Genomic DNA, 12,655 nt, shown 5'->3' on the forward strand with positions numbered 1-12,655 from the left:
TGATGCATCACTAAAGAGGAGGTGGCTCCACTGCTGGCGAGTAGCACACACATTGATTACCTTCTGCATGTTTGCTTTGATTTTCACCATACTTTATAATCACTGGGCTAAATCGCCTCATCACCTTTGCTCTAACAATTCTTACTAATGAGCTGATTTAGTGTTTATGCAACAATCATTCACCTGAATGTATCAGTCAGTCAAGAACAATTAATCCAAATGACACCAAAATCATTTAACCAATATCCATAACCTTTATTTTTCTCAAAACATTCATGCACAGCATGGTAAAGTTTCTTCTGACTCTTAATACATATTTAAAAGAAGCTACCCAGCCATGTTGTTGAAACCAATACTGGATAAATTCCTTGGATTAACTGACTACCTAACTGGCAAGATGGACCAAGTTTTAAATATTTGTTCTTCTTAAGAAACCACTTGCCACCATAAAATACATTCAATATCTCCAATGCTTCAAAATTTCAGTTAAGCCAGTTCCTTTGCAAGTTTCACTTGTAGGCATTTGCTTTATGTTTTGGCAGAAAGGTAAAATTGGTGGGCACTGGTCCAAGCAACATTTCACTGTGTGAAGAAAAAGACAGATTTAATTTTCTCATCCACTGGTTTATGTGTCTTTGTTATTTAACAACCAGTCTCATTTTCAAGATTACAGGCAAGCCTAAAAAAATACATCTGTGGAATACATAGAATGGAAAAAAGGTGAATATAAGCAAAAATAAAGCTTGGAAAGTCTATAGGTGGATGTTTCTGAAAGGTAAAATTAACAAAATTAACAAAGAATTAAGACTATCAAGTACTACCTTGTCGGTATATGATCTATGTCGGTCTATAATCACTTAGTACTCCCTTAACACTTACAAAAAGGCTTCTTATTCAGCTTCAATTACAAAGTTTGCTTTTAAGCTTCATTTGTTGTTTTAAATAGTTGTCACTTAACCTTCTAGCTTTTCAGATACCCAGTTGTTTGGCAACAGAAGGTTCTTTTGACATTGAAGAGAATTTAAAGGAGAAGAAAAAAGCATTTCTCACCTTATTTTGATCCAGTCGCCCACATGTTGGCTGGCCATCACGGTTTCCAAGTAATCCCTACCTACGTAGTAGGGGGGTCTCTCATTGATCTTTTGTGGAATACGCTCTAAGAGTCCAACTGGGATATATCTATGAGCAAGAATACAAAAAAAAATCCAACCTAATACTCTCAGGAACTTTAACCCTTTAGTAAAAACTGTAAATTAAGCTTGAATATTTAAAGGAATTTGGTTTTCAGATGACAATTGTTTACACAGTGTAACATACAGAAATCAAAGACAGGAATAAATCATAAGAATTTAGTAAGTGTTTTTTGGCTAATATTCACTAGTTTAATCATAACAAAAACAAACAATGGGTGTTAATTACACGCCTGAGTGGCCTCGTGAGACACACATCTCATCTGCATTCTACTTTTGACATAGATAACTGCTTTCCCTTTATTATACTGACATTAAAAGCTTTCATGTTTTCATGAAGTGGAGACACAATACAGTGTAGTCAAAACCAATGAGACAGGTCCTAGCTGGCTTTGTAACACCCTACGCTGTTTTCAGGAGACCACAGTAATCATATTCAAATTCCAGTGTAAATCTTCCTTCTCCCTGCAAGGTGAACAGTACGATAACTGCATTTCACATTCAATTGCTCCATATAGTGGTTATTTCATTTATTTTTAACTGCTCAGTCAGGCAAGGTATAGCTGCAAGAACAGGTTTGCTTCTGACAGTGTTTCTACCTGCACAGGAAGGACAGCCACTCGAGAAGGAAGGTCCTGGTCTTCTCCACACCCTGGGTATCAGAGCCCCACTGCTCCAGGCCAAAATTTGTAAAATCTTTCAGGATTTCAAACCGTTCACTTGAGGAAATATCCCAGTGGCGCTGCTCTTTTATTTCAGTGAAAATCCAAGGCTTAATAAGAGCACCTCTGTAGAAGGAATGAAAATTATTTCCTTGTGTATATGAATGTAAAGATTACTCGAAGCCTGGATGCCAACACATAAATATTTTTCTTAACTCTGAAAGAGATCAAATACCCAGTTAATATAACCGTAACTACTTTCTAAAATGTAACTTGATTCAGGTTTCCAGTTTAACATTTTTAGTTTATTGCTCCTTTGGATTTATAGAGTAAACATGGTTCAAACCATGAGTCAACTACTTCATTGCTGAGATCTCAAAGTATTCATAATCATTCTGAGAATGAAACACAAAATATGAGCATGGTTTTCTCCCAAGGACACATCCTGGTCCTTTATCATAAATCTGAATTACTGAGAGAGCAAATAATATTTTGAAACTACAGAATATTTTCCAAGTCTTATAAATTCAGATTAAGCATTATGCAGGCTGCAGTATCACTTAACAACCTGTATCTATTACACATCAAATATTAATTCAGCGCAAACTCTGAATACCATTACAATATGGTTTTACCAATTAATATCTTATAATTCATCACACAGATCATATGCATTCCAATGTATTGTTTTTACCTTGCTATCATTATTCCAGACACTCCTGTTTCCCTGGCTTTCATTGCATCTTCATAAGACAGAATGTCTCCATTTCCTGCATGGAAATTCAATTCCTTATTACATGAAAAAACATGATATCTCTGTCAAGCCAAGGATAACCTAAGGTAAGGATCATCCAAGGCAGTAGTTCCCTGTGGGCCCCTGTGCCTGCTCATTTTCCTTACAAGTGAACTGTTAAGCACTGGTGCTAATTTAGGCTTTTAATTCATGAGCTGATCTGTTTGTGTAATTGTTCTATTGTGCACTTGGATTTCAAACATACCCTACTTCAGGTTCACCACAAAGGCTACATGTACGCTATCCGACCGGCTCAACCCTTAACGATGCTCTAAAATCCCGATTTCATGTCACTAGCTGACTGTGACCACGATTCCCCAAATGGCACTAAACCGTTGGCTGAGTAACTCCTGAGGCTTGCAGGCATGTGGTCCTGTTGGTGAGGGATGTGAGATGTGAAACACACACAACAGGCTATTCCACATCAGGCATGTATAACAGAATTAACTGGAGTCAGAAATTCGAAATTTTAAAGAACAAAAAAAAGTTTTCTCCCTTATTCTTAATGTTCTATTTATGATAACAGACACAGTGGGAATGGCAATGTATCAAGCACTCAAACAATGAGTGTCACTGTTTCCTAAAACTCAGAAATTGCTATAAGGTTGATACCAATTATTTATTTCACTGAGGCCATTAATGACACAAAGCAAATTTTTAAAATGCCCAGAAATTTTTTAATCAATTAGCTTGCATTTAGGAACTTGGTGGGATTGAAAAACACTGGATACTGGAGTCCCAGAAGACACTGAAAACAGCAGCTCCAGAGAACACCAATGTAACCCTGTTAATTCCAAGTACATTTTCTACCAGAAATGCCAAGCGTACCAACCCTGCCATGGTCGGTTCACAGAACTCCTACACTCCAGTCACAAGCTTAGAGACTAAATTGGTTTGTATGAAGACCACATGCAAAGCACAATGTACACATGCAAACATTTAAGTACTGGACGATAAAGAACATTGAGGGATATGCTTAACATCTTCTTAGAATAGGTACTAGACTACAAGTGTATAACCAATAAAGATCAACTGGCTGAGTGATGGATGATGAATCCAGACAGTTACCAAAAGTAAAAAGTAATAAAATGTGTTGACATTAAAGGTAAAACACAGTAAAGATCTGTGATCTGACAAACTAATCCTTCCCACTTACACACACAAAAAAAAAAGGGTGCCACATTAAATAAAAGGATATTCTGCTTACCGAAAAGAGGGACAGGGCTTGCCAGTTTAGAGCAAGTGCTGATGTAATTCCAGTCCGCTACTTTTGTGTAGCGCTGTTCACGGGATCTGCCATGAAGCTGGACAAAAAGAGTGAGAGACAGAATGAGTGAAGATCCACACAAAGACAAGCCAAAAACAGCATGCTAATTCTGACAGTGACTCGACTTACTGTAATCAGAGACACCCCCCAGTTCTTCAGTTCCGGTATGAGTTTGTGAGCAATGCTGTTTTTTTCTTGAACACCTGTCCGTATTTTAACTGTTAAAGGGACATCTAGAACCTGAAAGACAATGAAACAAAAGCTTTGTACTTTACCTTCATTTCATGTTGTTAGTACTGTCAAAGCTCCACCAAGTGAAAAAGAGACATCCCGAGACAAGATCAAGTTTGCTCCTCAAAACTGTATTGAATTGTATGCCTACCTTTCCTTTGCTATCGCAGTGTCACAATCTCTGTAACTTACTGCACTAATGTTGAATGCTAATCGTATAATTCTACACTAAATAACTAATTGTTCTAAAAAATTATCCTTGGGATAGAAGCCATCAGCTAAATAATCCCAAAAAATACAGATCCATTTTTGTAAATTCACTGACAGTTGAAGTTGAGCACTACTGTTATATTATTCTATTATTTAAGAGTTCAAAGGATAGTTTCCCTATGATTACTTATACTTGACTGAATCATAGTAAATCAACTTCAAGAACATATTTTGAAGCCATACAAATATTGGTACAGTATTTTATCAGTTTTTCCCAGACCTTAAAATAGCATGAAAACGGAACAATACTGTTTAACAAATTTTACTTACCGAGTTCATTCCTCTTACAATTTGCTCAAATTTCTTTGTGCGAGTCATCAGTCCACAGCCACCTCCCTTATTCGAGAAATTGAAAGATAAATTTGCAAAGCACCAAATTCACCTCCTAGTGAATTCTTTTAAAATATCAGACATTCTACCACCATTGAAGAATTTGTCGTAGACACAACTTACACACTATGTAATCTTAATTATTTTTAAGTATTGTATTTCAGAGTCATAAGATAAAAAAGTTAAAGGTGGTCTCTTGTAACTTGGAAAAAATGTAAAAGCTTTAAATTATTTTAAGCAACAAGCACATCTCTAATGCCTCACAACTCCAGGGTCCAGGGTTTGATTCCAGCTTGGGGATCACGTCTCAGTAGACTCTGCACAATCTTTTGTGGATTTTTACCTCATGCTCTGGTTTCCTCCCACTTCCCAAAGACATGCAGGTTAGCTTTGATTAGCTACTCCAAATTATCTTTTTCCAGTGGAGGTTTCAAGGGGATTTGATAGGGGGGTTAGGGAGAGGGTCTGTTCCTAATAGCGTACTGGCTATGGGGAACATAGAGAAATAGAAGCAGATGAGTTGAATTCATCACCTAACTTGCTTTCTTACGTTTCCATATCTGTTCAGCAAAGACTGCTTTACCTTATTGTACACAAGGTCAATAGGACAGCCCGAGTTGATATCCACAAAATCCACCTCGATATTTTTATTGAGCAGCTCTGCACACTTGGTCATGGTGTCAGGAAAGCTTCCCTCCAACTGTAATGAGCAAAATTCCAATACTTTTTATAAAACACACTCAGCTCTAAACACCTTCACGCCTTAAGTACAAAAGCCCAACCATGTTATTCTGTACCATGTTTTGAAAACGCAAACAGAAGGTTAGGTGATAAGGGCAGTGTTGTAATTGGTTAATTAGTTGGAGTGATGGCGTTTTCTGGAATTACCTGGGACTGAAGTGGAATTAGGTGTTTCCGATTAGTGGAGGGCGTGACACATGCACTCTTAAGTCTTGATAAGCATAAAGCAAATAAGAAATACTCCAAAATAAAGAAATATGAATTTGACATTAAAAGAAAGCACATTTAAGATTTCAGGAGGCAGTATTTAAAATTCGGGCACGCTGAATTTTGTAAGACAAGGTAAACTACTTCTGCTTTCAAAGGTCTCATTCTTCTGTTGCCAAAGAAGGCCAGGTGACAGGAATGAGGCTTGAACTGACCTGCACCCCAAACAGATCTTCACTCTCGTGTCTCTTCAGAAGAGCCCACTCAGACGTCTGGCCCTGCAGCAGGTTAGTGCACACAGCCATTTCTCCACAGGTGATGTCGGCACCGAAACGTTTGCATATTCGACGGAAAGGAAGATTCCCACACTAGAATTTCCAAAAACAAAAGAGCACGAAATTCCAATTAACTCCGTTACTGTCACGTAACTGTAGGTCCACTGTTTAAGTAATTTTGATATCATATATTGCAAGAAAAAAGGAAGGTCTGCTGTTCATTTTTATACTTACCGTTGTTAAAGGGGCGAGGTACAGCTTGTCTCTGAAGTCCACCTAGCAAAACAAAAATATACATGATACTGTAAATTAGTTTAAATATTTCCTCAATAGAAATGTGGATAGCTTTTGCTTATATCAATAAAATGTGACAAATTACTTCCGTTTTATAACTATACTACATACGTTTCATGAAAATGTTTTCATTTTGCATTCCAAAATAGATATGTAGAACATTTATCATTTTTTATTTATGATTGCAATATTTGACAACTCAGAATATGTGTTCTTCAAAAAACATATAGTGCATTATTTTTAAAATACTGGAGCTGACTTTTCAGATTTTATGTCAAACAAATAGATAGTTACTTTTATTTCTGCACTTTAGCTTTAATACTTTTGACTTTTTCTTGTCAGCACAGTGGAAGTAAAGGTTAAAAGCACACCTTCTTATCGCAAGATAAGACAAATCTGCTTCTTTCATAGTTATAAATGTCATATGTAACATTTTGCATATGTCTAAACTGTCTCCATCACTTTCAATCGCCCCACAATTTCACTGTATATAGGGTACAGTGCATATCTGGTGAATAATCTCAAAGATACAGATTTGGCAAAGCAATGATCAAGATACTTTAAAAAATGTGAAAGGCAGCATCACAAGCAAACATTACTTATACCGACGCTGTGCATGCATCGGTGCATGCAAGCTCACTTTATGAAGTATATTCTTAAGCACATTATATTCCCGGGGATGTGATCCTCAGACAGGTGCACAGTGAAATGCAGCTGCAACACTACCAATACTGTGGCTAAAATGATCATTCAAGTAGCAAAAATGAGACCATAGCAGCAGCAGAGAATGCAGCTTGTGCCACGAATGTCATCTGCCCACGCTATCAAAATTGCACTCCGTCATCATATATTAAAAAGTGGGAATGGGCCGAGATCTGGGATAAGAATAACATTAAATGGTGGGACCCTTTGGAAGCTGTAAACTCTTCTCTTGCAACATGCAGGTTAATCATTTAAAGTCTGGTTTAACTTAGTCTTGAGGTGGTGATTAGTTAGGCCAGGAGAGTGAGACATTCAAAGAAAAAATGTGTTCCATTTTTTCCTAGCTATTTGTTATTTGAAGAATTTTGAGAAGGTGGTTAAAACAACCTAGATGAACAAATCCTTCCTGAACAAATCCAGAAAGTTATTTTCGTATTTTTCTGTGCCCTGTATAAATTGTTTTTTAAGAATCAAAACTTTCTTCACTTCAACGTATTTAACACGTGACTTTGTATAATCAAATCTGTTTCCCTTTCACACTTCTCTCCTATTCACTTGGCTTGTCTACTTGGACATTAGGATCTTGAATTAATCGCGTTCAAAGACCTGCAAATATTATAACATGGAGCACTATCAGTTAATCTTCCATTGCAGACACTGGGAAACAGTTGTCGGACCTCATTTTGCAATTTTTCTGCATTTTTCAATGAAGCAAGCAGAAAGCAGAAAGATAGATTTCCCCTGAAAGCTGAAGTCTTCCAATCAGCTGGTGCCAAGACAACTTACTTGTTTCTTTTCACAGGGTCGAAGTTTTACAATGTCAGCATCAGTAACCACACCAAGAGTTTTAACTTGAGTCCTTTCTCCGTGGTGTTCTTGTTCCTGGGAGTCTATGGAAAAATTCAAACCAGCTGCTTCCACAGAAGAGGAGATTCCCTCTGCTTCTGTGTTGGTTTCTACCTCTTTTGCCGCTGTTAGTGTATCTACATTTCCTTCTTCTTTCGGGACATCTGCTGCAGTGCTTCTGCCCACTGCTTCACAAAGCTCTTCTGTCCTGGTGGCATTGCCGCTAGCCGCTGGCTTGCTTCCCACGTCCATCTGGGCAGTGCTCCTCTGCTGATTCTTCCCGGTCATCTCCCTGAGGTAAGCTTCGGATGCCTTGAAGGAAACCTGCTTTTTCCGTAAGCGGTGCTGCAAGTCTTTATTGAGGTTGTTTTTGACCGCGGGGCGTCCCTCCGTCTTATCCAGCAGCTCTTGGTCCACCAGGTTCTTGAAGTTCTCCCCAGTATGAGCCTTGGCGAACCTGCAGGTCAGGCCATAGCGACACTTCCCAAAGGTGTCGAAAATGTAGCAGCGTTCTCCGATATCTGCGGGCTTCAGTGCCATGTACTCGGAAATATTGTGGAAAAATTTGCATTTGTCTCCATAGAAGCACTTACTGGGGCATTCCTTTAAAAAAACACGACATATACATTAACATCATACTTAGATGTTCAAGTAGGTAGCTGTGTCAGCATGCGCAGAATGCAAAGGAACAGGTAAAGGTTTATTCCATGTTGAAAGGAAAAGAAAAGAGACGCAGCAGTTCATGTGACACCTGAAGAAGACTCCATAGCCGAAATGTTGTATTTCTTTTCTTGTCCTTTTAGCATGGAATAAACATTATACTCGCAGTATGCATGTTTATATATGTTTTACCTGCTTAATACTGTTATACTGAACATTATTATTAAATGATTTAGAAACTAAATTTCCTGTCCTCAGAAAAGGGACATGCAGAGTCTCATGTTTTCTCATGTATTTAGTAAGAAGAAAATCAAGATGTAAAACACCATTCAAATCACACTGATCTGACAAGGTAATTAACACTTCAACAGATTATGAGAGACAATAACAGATGTTCTATTAGAAACTGATTCTTTTTGGATACAGTATTAAAATATTGCTCAGTTTGACTTCTGCCCAGTACAAGTTGTTATACAGAACAATATAAGCGTGTATTTAAAATTATGCAGTTATTGACATTCAGGAAACATCAACCCATTTTCTACATTTTCATTTGTAAATGCTTTCCTAACACTTAAGCAGTATGTTTTTCACTTGGAGGAGTGTGTTACAATGTGTAAATAAAGGTCAAAGATGTCAGGCTGTTAGACCACAAAATGTGTTGCTGTGGAAAAGAAGTGTAGACTTTCCACAAACCCTGTACATTCATGATTTCCCAATAGAGTGGCATGACCGTTTTCACATTTGTCATTGAACTAGTAGCCTACTCAAGTGTTTTGCAAGGTATAACAACATAACACTTCAGGCTACTGAAGTTAACACTCTATATGCACATAGTGACAATTTTAAGCCTGTGCGACTGCATTCCCGTGTGGTTCTCCTCCAGTATCTCTGGCACACACCTCAACATACCTGAACGATTGAGGGGCACAGCTTCTTATCGTCGTAGCTGTGGGGCTTCACGTGAGGCCTGCTCTTAAACTGCCCCCTTGCTTTCTTCTTTCCTTGATCCTTCCCTCCTTCTTCCAGCTTCATCTTCTTGGTCTGTGGTTCCTCAGCCTGATCTCCTCTCGCCTCTTCACTCGCCCCTTCTGGGCCCTTTGCATCAAAGGCCCTTTTTGCACCTTTCCACCCGGAGTCTATACACTCATGGAACTTCTCTTTGGTCGTGCTGTACCTGGATATAATAAGTGGTGTGTAGCGTTTTATAAATATACATGCTGTACAATAGAAAATGCAAGTAAAATACATCGACGTAACAAGAAAATAAACGGACTGTGAACTGGCCCAATAAAACCAAATTGCAAAGTCAATTTTAGTGAAAAGGTAGGTCTTTAAGCGCGTATTCAAAATGGCACCAGTTGCTGTCTACAACTGATTTAGCCAGCGCTCTCCACAGACTGATGCTGCAAACAAGAAGGTTCGATCTCCCAGTGTGTGGAGCCTAGTCTTTGGTAGAGATAACAAGGCATAAACCACGAGATCTCAAACTTTGCGTAGGACTATGAATGAAAACACTTAATATAACCTAGAGTATTCGGTGCCTTATAAGTAAGTAGGAGAATCCTAAAGTTCAAAATGTTTCAAAACTTAGTTCTCAAATTCAATTTATATAGAATGGGGTGAAGCCTATTAAAGTTGTGAGATATTTGAACTCAAGCATCCTAATCCAAATGTTCAGACTGTAATGACAAAACTGCTACATCTATGTATTGTGAATTCCAATTAACTGCTTTCTGATACTTCTATGTCTAACACAATGAGCCACTGCATTAGAAATTATTGCTTTCACAGCGCACAGCAATTTAACACTAAATTTTTGTTAATCATTCAATAATGTATTGGTTTAGTTATAATAATTAGATTAGGGATACATTTAGCATCAAAGGCAGTTCACATCATGAATAAAAGGTTAACATAACTCCACAGAACAAAACAGACGTTTACACACTGCTTGCTCCTTTAACTTTCAACAAAGTTGGTACCTAATTCCAGGAGATGCACTGCACTGAGAAACTGCTGCATTAAGAGACTCATTAAGCTACTCATTTTCTATTTAAGGAATACTGTTAAATTAGTATGTTAGTAAAATATCTATAGTATAGACTGTTTAAATAAAGGCCTATTAAGAAAAGACAAACATTTCCAAAACATAAAATGTCATTAATTGTTTGTGCACTATCTGAAAACTATACTTTTGGGGATTTACATTTTTATTAGCATATAGTAGAACATACAGTAGACTGCATATGTACTCATGTTTAAAAGGTGCAACACTAGAAATATGGAATCCCTTAGGATTAAGCGCACTAAAAAAAATGTACTCTACTATTAGATACATCCTATCTTTAGTGTTTTAGTTACAAAAAATTAGTTTACATATCCAGGACACCTGGAAATAGAAATTTAAATCCTCTGTTCCTAAAATAACACTTTAAAACACTTTCTGAGCTATGCTCAAGACTCTTTATTACGGACTTCCCGAACCATTCAGGAAATCTTAAACAAACCCGCGCCGCCTAAAGAACAGGGAATATGACATAGTTAATGTATAACTTAAATGTTTTAGTTAGCGTACTTACAGAGCCTTAATGGCCGCGATGCCTTTGTCGCTATTATTTATTACTGAAGCTTTCTCCTCTGAAGTCTCATTGGTCTTTTGCTCCTCCATTATTCCCTTCAAGAAACGAAAAATACCTTTATCACAATCCGTGGCCATTTCATGTCACTGAAGAGTTTTGACATTTTTGAGTTTACAAGTTATAAAACGTATTAAAATGCAAACAAGACATTATCATTATGTAAAATATGAAAAAGTCCATAAACTTTGACTACAGGAGATAATTCTACACTTCATTGCATTATTTTTATTGTTAAATGCTAGTATTTAATATAAACTCGTCGAAATAATCAATAATGTACATATATATTAATAATCAATAATTATTACATATAGATGCACACTTGCGTGATTTAAAAAAAATCCACTTTATATTTTATGCATTGCATAAAGATGTCTGATATTGCTAATAGTGAAACTGACGTAATAGTTAATACACACAGAAATGGTTTCACAACCGGAAAAATTTAACAACTTCTTTAAAACGCTTTAAAATAATAACTGTTGCTCGAAACCCCGATATTTTAGTAGAAATGGTACAGCAGTCGTTCTGTTTTAGCAAATACAAAACTTTAACATTGCGGTACGAGTTTTCGGAAAAGACAAACCTGATTTTTCGTGATAAGCGTTATTCAAACACCGCTGCACAAAACGTGCTCATCAGGCTGGTACAGTAAGCTTTAAAACACGTGAGTTCTCCCGTACATCACTTTTAACTTTCCTGACTGCACACTTCACCAGTACACATTAGTTCCTATTGAGTTGTAAAACGCGATGGGAATTACGAGTTTTTACGGGCTACAAACTTTAAAGTTTGTACAAATACCCTATTTACACAGAAAGATTAGGTTTGGAGGTATCTATAGTTCAAAAGGGGTGTTTCGATTATTTCTGTGCTTCATATAATTAAATTCCCCCATATAAATGCATTTACTTTTACTTTACGACTAGATCAATGTAAATCCATAAATCCCGACATTAAAAAAACTTTATATTTATCAAGATGAACATAGGGATCGGGGGGGGGGGAATTAAAACACTAGGGGTTTTATTTTTTCTCTTAGTGCTTTAGTATAGATTTTAGAAAACAGCATAATGGATTTTTATTCGCTTCCAAATAACATTTTCATGAAACCGCCAGAATGCACTATAAAGATTTAAGCATAGCATACACTAACAAAATATACCATAAAACCTAATGAGCTTGCGACCAACTAATCTTCAAAGCCTTCCCGTGATCCTAACAACTTTCATCAGCAACCTTTCTTAATGAAATTGATGATCATGATATCCCCTAAGCCCTAAAACATAGATCTCATTAGGCATCTGGATTCAGCAATGCGGCCGGCTGCGCTTGTGCGCTCGTGGTCATACTAATTTCACAGCGGGTACCTTCCGATCGAACACCTAACCTCCTTCATAGCACCGAAACATCACTCAGCGGGGGACATTGCAGTTCAAGCCATTCGATCAAGTAAGATTCTAGTATTGATTTCGGTTGAATCAGGGGTAACGCATGCTTTCAGTGACAGAATGCGTAACAAACTTTATGGTGTAACTCAATCTT

General features: G+C 37.3%; 1 protein-coding gene across 1 annotated transcript; it reads right to left on the reverse strand.

The window, feature by feature from the left end:
* Positions 1–233: 233 nt before the first annotated feature.
* Positions 234–11,760, reverse strand: dus3l (dihydrouridine synthase 3 like). Its single transcript, XM_088929445.1, has 14 exons — positions 11,697–11,760; positions 11,051–11,145; positions 9,381–9,645; positions 7,749–8,411; positions 6,201–6,242; positions 5,907–6,059; positions 5,327–5,443; positions 4,684–4,749; positions 4,042–4,152; positions 3,853–3,949; positions 2,547–2,622; positions 1,790–1,978; positions 1,051–1,179; positions 234–582 (listed from the first exon to the last, which is right to left on the reverse strand). The coding sequence occupies exons 2-14, from the start codon at positions 11,137–11,139 to the stop codon at positions 510–512; spliced, it is 2,070 nt and encodes a 689-aa protein (XP_088785571.1). The 5' UTR covers positions 11,140–11,145; positions 11,697–11,760; the 3' UTR covers positions 234–509.
* Positions 11,761–12,655: the final 895 nt, after the last annotated feature.

Source organism: Atractosteus spatula, chromosome 12 (assembly GCF_055471065.1).
Source record: "Atractosteus spatula isolate fAtrSpa1 chromosome 12, fAtrSpa1.hap1, whole genome shotgun sequence".
NCBI lineage: Eukaryota > Metazoa > Chordata > Actinopteri > Semionotiformes > Lepisosteidae > Atractosteus > Atractosteus spatula.